At 38.7% G+C, this 14,840-nt stretch overlaps 1 protein-coding gene across 2 annotated transcripts in view; it reads right to left on the reverse strand.

The window, feature by feature from the left end:
• Window positions 1-3,166: 3,166 nt before the first annotated feature.
• The window catches only part of TTC39C (tetratricopeptide repeat domain 39C), a 103,223-nt gene continuing 91,549 nt past the window's right edge, over window positions 3,167-14,840 (reverse strand). For both annotated transcript variants that reach the window (XM_024757916.1, XM_024757915.1), the window contains 5 exons: window positions 13,733-13,856; window positions 7,656-7,753; window positions 6,421-6,525; window positions 5,089-5,127; window positions 3,167-4,537 (listed from right to left, as the gene is read on the reverse strand). In XM_024757916.1, coding sequence (XP_024613684.1) covers window positions 4,448-4,537; window positions 5,089-5,127; window positions 6,421-6,525; window positions 7,656-7,753; window positions 13,733-13,856 — 456 coding nt within the window. In that variant the 3' untranslated portion in view covers window positions 3,167-4,447. The remainder of the gene's footprint in view (window positions 4,538-5,088; window positions 5,128-6,420; window positions 6,526-7,655; window positions 7,754-13,732; window positions 13,857-14,840) is intronic.

The raw sequence follows: 14,840 nt of genomic DNA on the forward strand, positions 1-14,840 counted from the left end.
CATGCAGCACCGAAGACCCAACTTAGCCAAAAATAAATTTAAAAAAAAAACAGTAAAGAAGAAATGCTCTCTTTTAGACTTTTAAGTGTGATGTTAGAACTGCAGATGGTATGCTTTTCGGTCCTCATCACTGCCCCCGCACCACACTTTGGTAGTGTAAACAAAAGTGAAATGAGGGTTTGGTTTATAATATATTTAACTATCAAAGGTGTAATGAAACTGAGCTAAGAACCCCAAATACAAACATTAGACATCCCATGTATGGTGACTTCTGGAATGAGACACACATACCCTTGTGTCACCTAACCAACCTTGGTGCGTCATCTTGAACGCCAATTAGATGTTATGTGCTGTGCCGAATACCTGTTACTCAGAAGGCAAGCCTGTACTCTTTCCACATTTCTGCAATGACTGTTCTGTTCAAGTTGCTCTGAAATGCAAACTGTTAACAGTGAAAACATCTAACAAAAAATTTTCAAACCACTATGTGCTGCTTTGATTTCTAGAACTCCTAGTGATTTGATGTGACTTTACAATCTTCTTGTCCTTGTGTTCAATCTCTTTCAGTCACTAGGGATCTAACTAAATTGCAAATCTACTTCGTTCTCCATTGCTCCCTGACCCTCCCCCCTTCAAATACTTACTCTATAGAAATCCAAGGATCATGCTGTGACCTCTGTGTAACTACCTCATCTTACCATTTGGTTTCCACTTGACTTTCTAGAGACCTGGCCTGAATACACATGCTACCTGTCACCTCTGTGCCTTTGCTCATCAGATCCAAGGCCTGAGACATCCTTCCAGCCATCATTTTAACTTGACTGCATCCTTCTCCTCCTTTAAAAGTCAGCTCAGGAATCTCCTACTTTAGAAAACCAATGGGTTAGAAGCCTTTTTTTCAGTGGCCCCATAATATGCATAACCTTGCCATATGTTTGACTCTTCTCTCAGATTTACTAGATACTTACCAAGAGATGATAACCTAGGGCAATGTCTCTCTAATGTAGACCACCTGCATTAGAATTAGCCAAGGGCCCGTTAAAAATATCTTCCTAAGCCCTACCTAGAGCCTACTGAATCAGAATCTCAGAGTACGGATAATTTGTAAAACTAAAACTTGAGAAACACTAGCCTATGGGAGGAGAAAGTAAGTGTAATCCAGAGTTCAGCTAAGTTACAAGTGTGTTGCTTCTATTGAATACCCCAGTCAACTAGGAACTAGAGCTCAGCTCCCTTGCTAGTTTTCACACGTTAGCCAATTGTGTGATTTTTGCTCACTTTAACTGAAGGGGCACATTTTTTATGGACCAACTTTCCATTCTCTTGCTCCCCCCTCCCCTGTCCTTTTCTTTCTGTATTTCCTCTTTCTAGCTTCAAGTCCCCTCCCTCTACTATGTATCTTGTTGGGAGGATCTGGGCTTAACAAGATTTTTTTCCACAAAATATACAGGAAGGAAGGGAGGGAGGGACGGAGGGAAAGAGAGAGAAAGAAAATTATGACTGTGTGACCATATACCTTCATAGGTAAAGGAGCCATATTTGAATACCTGCCACCACAATCTGCTTAAGGAAGCAACCAACTAGGAAAGTTTACATGGCAAAGGCATATATGTATGCACACACACACGCGCGTATGTGTATATTTTAAAAATCATGTATGCATTGTCCTTTGAGTTGGCAGAAAGATAAAAGTGCAAATTCTCTAAACAACTGACATACAATACGAGACAATAAATATTCTGATTTTCTGTGACATCTGAAAGTAATAACTCTTTACTCAAATACTTAGCTATCGTGCTGAAAAAGTAAAAGTAAAATCTTAAACACATTAATCACAAAGATGCATATTACATGATTAGTACTAGACGATGCCTCAAAGTGCGTCAAATTATAAATGTGTTCCGAGTACATAAAATATACGTTAGAGATTTCTCTCATAGGCACAATCTAATACACAAACACATCTGACACTTATAAATTAGAAGATCCATTTGACAGCCTCCAAAACAGGAAAAGGGGAAGAAGTGATGCCAACATAAAAAAGCACACATAGATGCAAATAGTTCTGCTTATATGATTATTTTCTTCATCAGTGAGGGGTAAAGAGCAATTTACACCAAACTAGGTTTCCAGGCAGATCACAGTAATTCACAGGTTGGATAAGTCATAGCACGAAGGCCAGAACCGTTATGAATTACTCAACTAAAAAAAACGTACTCAGATTTCAGTGACTCTAACAGTACAGTGTACTCACAGCGTGGTTTTGTTATTTTAGAGTCTTCAGAACCACTGTCTACCCCTTCCCTTCTCCATGCTTTACCACCAGGTTCCCAGAAAAACCACAGGGGCTATCCTGCATCAAACCTAGAAGAGACAGTTTATAAATGCACCTGTCCTATAAACATACTATTAACAAAGACTTACTGGATGGTGTTCTAATGGTGTGTGTTCAGTTAAGTGAACTGAACACAAACTTATTTGAAATCCTGAAATCTCTCTGGAGAAATAAAAGTTTTTAAAGCAGTTAATATAGGAATTTTTTTTTAAAAATTCTAAAGTATGGGGCCTTATGTAATCTCTCAATACTGAAAAATAGTTCAAGCAACATTTGAACTGAAAATTCAATTAAGTATGAACTCTGGAGCAAAAACTTCATGATTCTAAATGTTCCACAATCATAACTGAGAAGTTTGCCACATATACTATAGCCAAAAAGACAACAAAATGGCAAGAGGCATGTTTTAAAGATTCATAACATTCTTCCCTTCAGCCTTGATGAAACCAGGTATCTAACATTTTTAGACGTAAATTTTTCCTTTCCGAAGGCATCTACTGATACCTGACTTCTGGGTCTTCCCGTTCATGAAAGTAGGACAGAAATCTTTTCTCTCTGGCTAGCATCTAAAATCCCTGCAGCAGTCAGGCTAGAAAGAAAGTCAATGTTAATAAGCATTTTGGAAGTGAGAAAACATGAAGATAGATTAGCCAAAATCAATGAGGAACAATCATTTCTTTTGAAGAAGTTATTATTCCCTCAAAACCAGATGAAGTAGATTAAGGCTGCCAACATTCTAGCTGCTCCTTCCATGTCTGTTTTGAAGAGAAATATTTTAAAGTACTGACGTCGCATGAGATCATACTTCAGCTAAAAGGATATGTAAATAAATGACAGCCCAAGATGATATTCTTTATTGCAACGTAAATTTTAAGAAATATCTAACCTTAAGATTTGAGCCAGGTTAGGCACACAATTATGACAGAAATTCTTAAGTGACTGAGGTATTTAGAGTCTTCAAAACCACAGGTGTGCAGTACTGAACAAAGAGGTAAATTAGGTGACAATAAAAATTAGCAACGAAGGATTAAAAAATAACTTTGAACTCTGTTTCCAATATCAATCACCTGAGCTAAGGGGAAAATGATTAAATCCTGGCAATAGACAGTCCAGTGAATCCTTCATCAGCAAATATTCTGAGGCAAAAGAATCGATGTTCATTCAAGAATAACCTTTTCAAGTAATTTGTTGAAAGATTTCCAAAAATTGGTAATTAGACAATTTATCATAAAGAAAAGGAAACACGAAAAATGTAGGTATTATTTATCCAGTCTATAGACTAGGTCTTCTAATAAATTAGCAAAATAGCTATACTTTCGGTTGTAAAACAATCTTCTGTTTGCTTTCACTTGACTGGCTGTCAAAGGAATAAAAGCGTCTGTCCCTTGAAACATTTTTGTAGACAATCTGGAGATAAGGATGACAACTTCAGCTGAAGAGTATTTGTATTTTAATAAGAAAACATGGAATCCTGGTTATTAACATATATATATATTTTACAATGAAAGAATATTCGGTCTGTGGTCAGAGACTTGCATTCTATTCATTACTCCATAATAACAGGAATAATTAATTGCGGTAAGTCAATTAGCCGTTTTTGTGCCTGAGTTTCATTGTCTGGACAATGGAGACATCTGTGCTATGTCATTCTCAGAAACAGTTTGAGGATAAAGTAAAACACTAGAAAGCACTTTTATTTTTTCAAAACACGATATAAGTGCTATGTCGTGATACTGTTAATAATTTTACAGGTACCTCTTCGTGTTACCCAGTCAGATGTGTGCTTCAAGTAGGCATTCCTACAAGATTGCAGGTTGAATATTTAGTTGAATTTTATTTAAAAAATAATAAATCACAAAACTAAAATGTTTGAACAAGGTCACTTAACCCTCTCCCCAGGTGGTTAGTTATTATTACTATTATCATCATCATTATTACTTTTTAGCTATGTGTTTAAAAGAGGAGATCTTTAATACATCAACCTAACTGAGAAAATGTGTCCCAGGCCCAGGTGGTTTTCAGAAGAAAAACTGATCTTCATAAGAGCTATGTCCTCTACTTTTAAAGTGCAGAACCTGTGTGGGGAGGGACAGAGCGGGAACTTCGGGTCTGTCACTGAGGAACCAATTCCCTCATCGAAGCCAGAGCAGCATGGATGCGGACGTGCAATCTGTTTTCAAAGTCGTAGCCAGAGAAATCCTCCTGAAAGACAAGAGAAAGAGAGTATTAGCTAAGCTGTCTGTAATACTGCAGTATTAATCACACCAAGCTTTGTACTGCCCCAAGTAAGATTCCTTACACTCCTAACAAAGGTTTTGCATTCACTTGATTTTTCTTATTTCCCAAACCTCAAGCTTTGTGTCCGTTTTTAAAATGTCAACTGAGCGTTATTAATGCTGTCTTTGGAAAATTTCCCTCATGTTATTCCTGGGACAGCAGTCTTAAGCTGGGCTCAGTGGAAGTTGCTGTTAGAACTTCTTAACTCAAGAACACAGTTATGAAATCAACAGTTATTTTCCCACTCAAATGAGAAGAGTTTTTATAAAGCAGGATGAGCAATTTCATAGGAGCTTCATGTGTAATTTCACTTAAAAATCAACTGCTCACTGATTCAGTTATCAGCTTCCCCTCCAGAAATACCAACCAAGACAATCATTTCACAAAATTTCTTGAATTCAGACTCCAGAGTACACTACAGAGGATAAGAAGGGTCACTGGAAAGAGAGAGATTGAGCATTTTTAGGCATTTTTACCTTTGCTTGAAGAAGGAGACTTCTGCCTCTTCCTACAGTCTATGAAGGTAAGAAAAACACATTATCTCTTAACATCTATATTTATATACACTCAAGCAGAAAATGTTATAATAGGAAGATATATTAATTCAAAAAATTCACAGTGACATAGAGGGGAGTCAAGTGCTCATTCAAGCATACTGACTCAATTTTTCTTTAATATAATGCTGTTTACATGTTTACATTAAGGCATTACTTGATAAATAATTTTTCATAATCTTCATTATTATTTTATAAAGGGCTGTCATAATTTAGAAGAGTATAATAGTTTAAGATCTTACTAAAAAACCCAAAATTGATGATAATTTAAGTTTATTTGAAGTCAGTAAGTTTTTTTGACGGCATTACTGATTGAGAATATCAACTTCATTTTTCAAGAGACAGACCAGTCTTCTTGTAGTTTATGTATATATTTTAAGGCTGCATTAAGAGTAAAAATTTCCTTAAAGAATATGGTGTTAGAAGTTTCTACCAAAATTCATAAAAATTGCATTTTCTATTTTGGTAAAATTAGAAATTCAAATGAAAAGAGTTACCAATTAACAGCCTATCTTTGGCAAGATAAGCTACATATTTAAGGATTAGGCTAGAATATTTCTGTTGATTTAGCTCAACTTTTAAAAAGTCCATATATTTGAAGGCTGACTTGAATTTACTGAAAATTCTAATTTTATACAGTCAATAGTATGTAACTGAGCTTCTAAAAGAAGGTACCAAGCAAATCCAGCATTATTAAAATTCACTTTTAAAAAAACTGCCCCACTGTGCTTAAAAATATGCATCTTAATGATGACCGTCAAACTTATAAGGTATTCTAAAAATTTTACACACCATCCTCATTTATTCTCACTACAATCATTATTGAATTGGCAAGGGAGGTATTTTTTATCCTGTTTTACAGATTAGGAAGAAGGTATGTGGTTAAATAACTTAACCATATCATACACTAAATAAAAATAAACGGCAGAGCTAGAATCACAATGCAATTCTGTTCTCTGAATAAACCACATTACATCATACCAGACCACTCTAGAAAAGGCAATGATTTTGCCCCAAATGAATTTTTGTCCCCAAAGTTACATTTATCATTCTAATTCCAGGGAAGAGATTACCTCCTTAAACACAGTGAGATAGGATTAATAGCTTCTTGGATTCATCCTATGTGAAATCAAGGAAAACAAAAAAAAACCCACTATGTTCAATTAACTTACTTTAAATGAAGGATGTTTTGTGCCTGTTCACTTGCACAGTTTTGCTGATGAGCATAATTTAAGATAAGAGATAAGATCTTACCTCTGGTTTGTCTAACAGAAGACAGCCAAGTTCATAGCAAGCATATGGCTGAACATATAAGTTATTCTGACGACACAACTCATCTTTAACAGCTCGCTGAAAGAACTGAAAGTAATACGAATATTTTTGGAATTAATTCATTTCTCTACTTAGGCTCATTTTCCTACTTTTAAGCCTCATCACATCTTTAGGAGCATGTCTATTCTGTATCAGATTTTCTCCTTTCCTGCATCTTTGTTCCTTCCCATTTATTCTCATCCATATCTTATAAGTCCTTTACACACCTGTCTGGTGAACTTGCACCAGTATATGTTACCCATCAGTCAGCCCAATCTGTGCTATTTATTTTCCTAGTTGACACACCAGCCTCTTTTGACTTTATTGCAGAGAACATCTTTATCTGCATCTCCAAATCTGAACATTCCATTTTAATATTTAAGACAGAAAGTATACAAGCCAAGAACCATCTCTTGACAGGTGTCTTGACTGTATCTTACTGATACTTAAGCATATGACCTAAAATAAGCTATTTAGAGCTGTGTAATAGCTATTATACCCCACACTGAAAATTAATTTAAAATTATAATACAAGTGTATCAACACCCTAGCATTTAAAAGCCGAAGTCTGTTACTACAGTACATGAACTCTCTCAGAGAATAATCAAAATAACACCTGGATGTATGTTAAAAAAAAAAACAACCAAACAAAAAACTCAGAAAAATCCCTCCAACTACATTTGAAGACAATGAATGGTTCTTTTTCATGGAGTACGTTCGCAGAATATCTTAAGCTAACAACTTTCTAGACCTCACCTCAGTAATGCATCAATAATCTGCAGTTATAGAGGGAGGAAAAGTGGACACAGGCTGACATGCCTGATCATATTTGTATTTACCTAGCTAGGAGGCTTCACTCTGCTCCTTCAAAATTGTCTGCCTCCTCATTTCTTCCTCCTCCAATTGAGGCTGTCATCTTTGATAAACAGCTAGTGCCAGAAAAGAAGCCCATAGGTGAAGAAGTATTCTAAGGCTCTGAAGTCACATTAAAAACTAGTATGAACCGTCATCAACTTCTGGCATCTGAGAAGATGACCGTAATCAAATAAAGTGGATGAAACTCACTGCAGTGGGAGATTAGCTTTATGCAATGCTTTCTCCTTTTTCTTATTGCCAAGCGTATATGTAGGTTTTCACAGTTTAGTTTCCTTAGCCATGACACCACATGAACAGTTTACCTGGACAGCATCTTCTGAGTTCCCTAGACATTTGTGTATGGCACCAAGAAACAAATACTTTAATCCAACGACAGATGAATCATCCACTTCATGGCAAGCTTAAAGAGAAGCGAAAACAGCAGGAAGGAAATACGTTCACTTAATTCCTTAAATATCATCAAGAGTTAAGCATTTCATTGTTTAGAAACGTATTCAAGTTCAAACTGAGAACGTTTCCCTTCCTCATCCATTAGTGAGTATCTTTAGTCAAAGAAAGACAAGATATCAAACTTCATGGTGCCAAGAAGGCTCAAAATTGCATCATATTATTACTAGGTCAAAGAAGCCAATGTGAAAAGGCTGCATACTGTACAACTGCAACTACATGACGTTCCGGAAAAGGCAAAACTGTGGTGAGTTGCCAGAGGTCTGGAAGGTAGAGCACAGGGGATTTTCAGGCCAGTGAAACTATTCTGTATCATACTATCTGTAAGAGCGGATACATGTCATGATACATTTGTCAGATCCCATAGAATGTACGAAACAAAGCATACACTCTAATGTAAATTACGGACTTCCAGTGATAACGCCGTGCCAGTGTTGCTTCATCAGTTGTAACAAATGCACCGCAACAGGGGGGATGTTAATGGTTGGAGAGGCTGTGTGGGTACACATGGCGGGGGGGAGGTTTGAGGTGTGTAGGAACTCTCTGTCCTTTCTGTCCAATTTTGCTTGAATCTAAAACTGCTCTAAAAAATAAAGTCTATTGGTATCTTTCAATTGCATCATATTAATTCAAAAAACCATGCAATGAGCACCTTCACATGTTTGTAGGAGGTACTGCACCAGTCTCTGAGAGGGCATCAGACTTGATCCCTCCACTTCGAGAAGCTTGCCATCTACTGCGGAGGATGGGCACACATGTTGGGAGGATAACATGGAAGTTTTCCAAGGAAATGAAAAGAGTGGAAATTGGAAACAGAGTGGAGCTAATACAGGAGGAAAAATAGTAATTACTTCTATGAACCAATAAAGATACTGAGATTTGAAAAGATTTTATAGAAACATACACATACTATATGTACACACATACACACATGTATATCACACACGTGTATGTACATGTATATATGTACATATGTGTGATATATGTGTATGTATGTGTATATGTAGGTATATATATATATAGAGAGAGAGAGAGAGAGAGAGCACGCACGAGCGAGAGCGCTCAAGGTTCCAGAAAAAGTTTTGGAAGTTATTGGAAGAGCTGGGTAGACTGACAAAGAGGTAAATGTGAAGAAGAGTCTAAACCTACAGAAGCAGGAGGTGCCTCAAAAACCTAGGCTGAAAATACCTCCAAAGTATTCAAAAGATATTAAGGCAGTGGCAGTGTTAAGGAAAGGGGAATGTACTTCATTCATCCCCTCATTCATTCACTAATTCTACTCATTCATTCAATATTTATTGAGCAACTACTATATGACAGCAGTGACCAAAGAGAAAAAAATTCCTGCCCTTAGGAAACTAACATTTTGTGGAGGAGAGAGATAACACAAAAGACAGACAGGTAAAATAAGTGTATTAAGGAAGTGTACACACTAAGGTAAAAAATAAAGACAGGAAAGGGGATAGCGGTATGCATGTGTGTCAGAAAGGTACAGGTTAAGGCCCATTGAAAAAGCCACAGGTGGGTAAAGACCTGAAGAAAATGAGTATGAAGGAGCCATGTAGATATTTGTGGGAAGAGCTTTTGAAGGCAGAGAACAGCAAGTGCAAAGGCACTAAGGGCTGCACGTGCCTGGTGTGTTCAAGATCAGTAAGGAGTGCGGCTGGAGCCTGGTGAGCGGCGGGAAGTGTGGTGAGAGGCAATGGCAGTGGGGGCATGTGTACAGACCGTAGGCCACTCAATGGATCCAGACTTTTACTTTGAATAAGATGAGGCCACAGAAGGTCTCAGAAGTGAACCACCACCACATGACTTAGGTTTTAATAGGAGCACTCTGACTGCTGTGCTGAGAATACATGGTGACATCCTTAAAACGCAGAGGAAGAATGCAGTGGAGACGGGCAGGTGGGTGAGGAAGGGAATGAATGAAATTACAAGACAAGGATATAAGAATCCAGCTAGCTCTGCTGATGCAGGGAGTCACAGACAGGGACTGTGATAAGCTGAGTGCACAAAGCTGTGTGGGCCTGATGGGAAGAGTGTAATCAATGCAGATGACCTCTATCACCCACGATCAGGTGGTTTTTTTTCTCCTGGAACTTAACTATTTCTCTACAAAGATCTTCACCTGTTTTCTATATGACTGAGTCGATTTGGATCATTACTGCTTAACACTGGAGAATGAGATAATCTAATTAACAGCTCTCTTAACTGGATTTTTAGCAAAAATATTAGAGAATTATCTCATATTCACTCCAGAGCCCACCTCCCTCCCCAGGGCCACATCGTTGTTGTTTATTTTGGCAGCGGGAAAGGAGCTCAGAGAATATTTAGTCACATTAAGTGATGATCGTTCGTGTACCTGACAATTACCATTTTATATTTGCATGTCTGTTTTAATTATCTCTAAACACATGATCCTGCACTTGTGCATTAAAAAGAATACCTAAGGGGCTTCCCTGGTGGTACAGTGGTTAAGAATCCACCTGCCAATGCAGGGGACACGGGCTCGAGCCCTGGTCCGGGAAGATCCCACATGCTGCGGAGCAACTAAGTCCATGCGCCACAACTACTGAGCCTGTGCTCTAGAGCCTGCAAACCACAACTACTGAAGGCCGCACACCTAGAGCCCGTGAACTGCAACGAAGAGTAGCCCCCGCTGGCCGCAACTAGAGAAAGCCCGCGAGCAGCAATGAAGACCCAATGCAGCCAAAAACTAAAAAATGAATAAATAAAATAAATAAATAAATTCATTTTTTAAAAAAAAGAATACCTAAAATTCCTTACTGGTCTTTTGAGTTAGACATTGGTAGATATTCCAGACTTGCATCAACAAGGGATGGGTTTAAAATTATGAATCTTTTTAAACAGAGCAGAACTTGAACATCTGAGAAAATTCTGTTTCCTTTCAAGTAATTCCCTTAGGAGGGTTACACACTTACCCTAATACAGGGCCTTTGCACACAACTTCTTTTGGAGTTGCATTACTTTGCTCTGGAATATCAACACTGACCAATTTTTTGACCTTTGAGAAGGAACCTTTTTTTTTTTTTTTTAAATAAGCAACAGGCATCTGCAGGGAATTCTGATGATAAAAGTATGTGATTCAAGGGAAAACGCTATATTTGATCAAAAACAAGTGTGACTACAAAGAAATCTGACAAATTTTATATAGCCACTAGTTTTGAATAAGTCCAAAATATTAATACTAAATCACTTTTGGAAAAGAGCAGCATATATGTGAATAAGACTACATTTCCAAAGGTAACTGCTTTCTATAAAACCATCTCTTTGGATGAACAGTCAGTGGCATTTCATACCCACGGGTTCTGCATTCACGGATGCAACCAACTGTGGATCGAAAATATTCTGGGGAAAAAAAAAATTCGAGAAAGCAACTAATTACATACTATTTACATTGTATTTGCAACTACATATATAGCATTTACATCATATCAGGTATTACAAGTAATCTGGAGATGATTTAACGTAAACATGGAAAAGTGCATGTAGGTTATATGCAAATACTACACCATTTTATGAGGGACTTGCACATTCGCGGGTTTTGGTATGTGTAGGGGGTCCTGGAACCAATCCCCCACAGATACACAGGGATAACTGTATGTGTGTTTTTTTAAATTAATTAATTAATTTATTTTTGGCCGTGTTGGGTCTTCGTTGCTGCACGTGGGCTTTCTCCAGTTATGGCGAGAGGGGACTACTCTTCATCGTGGTGCATGGGCTTCTCATTGCAGTGGCTTCTCTTGTTGCGGAGCATGGGCTCTAGGCACACGAGCTTCAGTAGTTGTGGCTCGCGGGCTCTAGAGCACAGGCTCAGTAGTTGTGGCGCACGGGCTTAGTTGCTCCACGGCATGTGGGATCTTCCCGGACCAGGGATCGAACCCGTGTCCCCTGCATTGGCAGGTGGATTCTTAACCACTGTGCCACCAGGAAGTCCCTGTGTTTTAACACAGCACTCTCACCATGTAATCATTTTTCCAGCTGCATGGTTTAAATATCTTCATGCTCCCAGGAAGATGAAGCTGTGTGTAGAGAGCTGAAAGCTTTGCTAGTCAATGTGCCATCCTCAGACCAGCAGCAGAGACACTTGCTCCTATGGGAGCTGGGCAAGTCACCTAAATGTTCCGAGTCTTGCCTTCCTCATTATAAAATGGGCACAACAATGCTGTCCGCCTTTTCTACTTCCCTGTGTTCCAGTGAAGAGCAAAGGAAATAATCTGCCAGACTATAAAATATCATTCAAATGTCTGCCATTATACCTTTAGAAGAAATGTTACAGTATTTCTTTTTTTTTAAATTTATTTATTTTTATTTTATTCATTTTTGGCTGCATTGGGTCTTCGTTGATGCACGCGGGCTTTCTCTAGCTGCTGCGAGCGGGGCTACTCTGTTGCGGTGTGCGGGCTTCTCACTGCGGTGGCTTCTCTTGTTGCGGAGCACCGGCTCTAGGCATGCAAGCTTCAGTAGTTGTGGCACACGGGCTCAGTAGTTGTGGTGCATGGGCTTAGCTGCTCCGCGGCATGTGGGATCTTCCTGGACCAGGGCTCGAACCCGTGTCCCCTGCATTGGCAGGCAGATTCTTAACCACTGTGCCAACAGGGAAGCCCACAATATTTCTTTAATAACCAGTAAAGCTTTATTTTACTAAAAGACTTATTCTCTCCATGAACTTCTCCTACAACTATAATAAAAATGACTTTATGAAGGTTTTATTACCATAACTTATAGTCTTATGATTTTTTAAACATATGAATCAAAAAGGTAGGTTCCCAATTATACTCCTTGGTGTCTACTCAAGAGAAATCAGTATGTAATTCCACACAAAAGGTCAGCACACTCACGTTGCACACTTATGTTTGTAGCAGCTTTACGCACGGTCGCTAAACACCCAGAAAAAAACCAAGTGTCCCGTAGGAGAAGGAATAAACAAATCGTGGGACAGGTATAGCCATACGATGGAATTCCACTCAACAAGTGAGAGGAACAAACTACTGACACAGATACAACGTGGGTGTCACAGACACTAGGCTGCACAAATGAAGCCACGCACTAAAAAGTACACACTGTCTGATTCCACTTGTACGAAGTTAAAACGTAATCTGTGGAGAGAAAAATCAGAACAGGGGTTGCCATGGGTGGGGCCTGACTGAGAAGGGGCATAAGGGAAATCTCAGGGGTGGAAGAAATGTTCTGTGTCTTGATCATGGGGTGGATGCCACAGTGTATATATTTGTCAAAACTCACTGAACTGCATGTACGCTTAATATCTGTGCATTTTAATGGATGTCCATATGAAAAAAGAGGCTTCATGGCGGGGGGCAGGTGGAAACGTATGCTTCCAGCCACCCGCATGGCTTTAGGATTAACAACCCTGACGATCAGTGTGCATCGCCACACACTGCAGACAAGGCAAGTACATCTGTCCCTTCCAGTGCCTCCTACTTCCATCACCTAAGTGACAGAACTTTTTCAACCATTGCACCATTTGTCCAAGAATGACAGATTTGTACTCTGTGAATCAGAGGAGATTAGTGACACACTGAAGGAACAAGCTGCCGTGCACAGTTTTGTTTTGTTTTTTTACCTTGACTCATCCTCTGTAGGTTGGGGAGGGAGCAGTTGGGGAGGGCTTTCCACAAGTACAACACTTCAATGGACGCCAGCACGCACAGCGCTTTGGTTGGGGTTTGTTTCCGAAATCTCTCTGCCTGCAAGCAGTTGGAATGATTAGGCAACATGAGAAAAAAAGCAAATTCAGATAACAAAAATATTTCAGAGACATTAAAAAATACATGGTTCATATCTGACGCACCATTTGTCCAAGAATGACAGATTTGTACTCTCTGAATCAGAGATTAGTGACACACTGAAGGAACAAGCTGCCGTGCACAGTTTTGTTTTGTTTTTTTACCTTGACTCATCCTCTGTAGGTTGGGGAGGGAGCAGTTGGGGAGGGCTTTCCACAAGTACAACACTTCAATGGACGCCAGCACGCACAGCGCTTTGGTTGGGGTTTGTTTCCGAAATCTCTCTGCCTGCAAGCAGTTGGAATGATTAGGCAACATGAGAAAAAAAGCAAATTCAGATAACAAAAATATTTCAGAGACATTAAAAAATACATGGTTCATATCTGATGTGAACGGTCCCCTCCCGCAAAGTTAAAAATGAAAATTTCTCTCTAAATTTTGCTCTCTGGTTTTTAATATATTGGTAGATATGCCTTTCTCTTATTCAATTCAATCTACTATCAAGATCCAGGATATATTTTGAAAACTTTAAACTGAAATGAATCTAGTTTCATTCTAAGTCAAAGAAATTTATAAAAGCTGGGTGACAAATAATAACTTGATGGGTTTATATGGAGGATATAATACTCGATGCCTTTTAGTTGCGGTCTTATTGACGTTTTAGTTTTCTAATTAGTCCCAGTCCTCTCAGGGCCATTCCACATTACAATCTAGTTTATACTCACACTAAATCATTCAATGTTCATTCAATAAAAACTTACAACTAAAAACATGGAAAATTCAGGATATAAGTTGTCAGGTAACCCATGGTAATTCAGCTAAACTGTATTCTTAAAAGTACAGAAGTAAATTAGGGGCTTTGGCCCTACAGTCCTGGGCCCTTCTGCTGGTATATTTGATGCACACTTCTGTTTTTTATTAGGGCAGAACGTGATGCTTTCACTATATGAGAACTAACAGTCTGTATCTCTTGCCCAGGTTCTGCTGATTTGCATTCTTCTGAGACTACCTAGCTCTTCAGACAGATGTTCTTCCTCTCTGGAGGCTCAGGAGCTCCACAGGATCTGTAATGTCTCTATCCATTCAAAGAAACAACTGCTTTAATGATCTGCAACCACAAACAGTACTTTGCATTCAGAGCAGAAGAATGACATGGGAGTACATTCTCTCCACAGTCGTGAACTGCATTTTGCATGGCATTAGGTTGCCAGCTATGCATACGATTTCTTAAAACCTGTCCAAGGTGGCAATGGTTGCAAATACCCATCGTAA

Source organism: Neophocaena asiaeorientalis, unplaced genomic scaffold, assembly GCF_003031525.2.
Source record: "Neophocaena asiaeorientalis asiaeorientalis breed wild unplaced genomic scaffold, Neophocaena_asiaeorientalis_V1.1 scaffold142, whole genome shotgun sequence".
Lineage (NCBI taxonomy): Eukaryota > Metazoa > Chordata > Mammalia > Artiodactyla > Phocoenidae > Neophocaena > Neophocaena asiaeorientalis.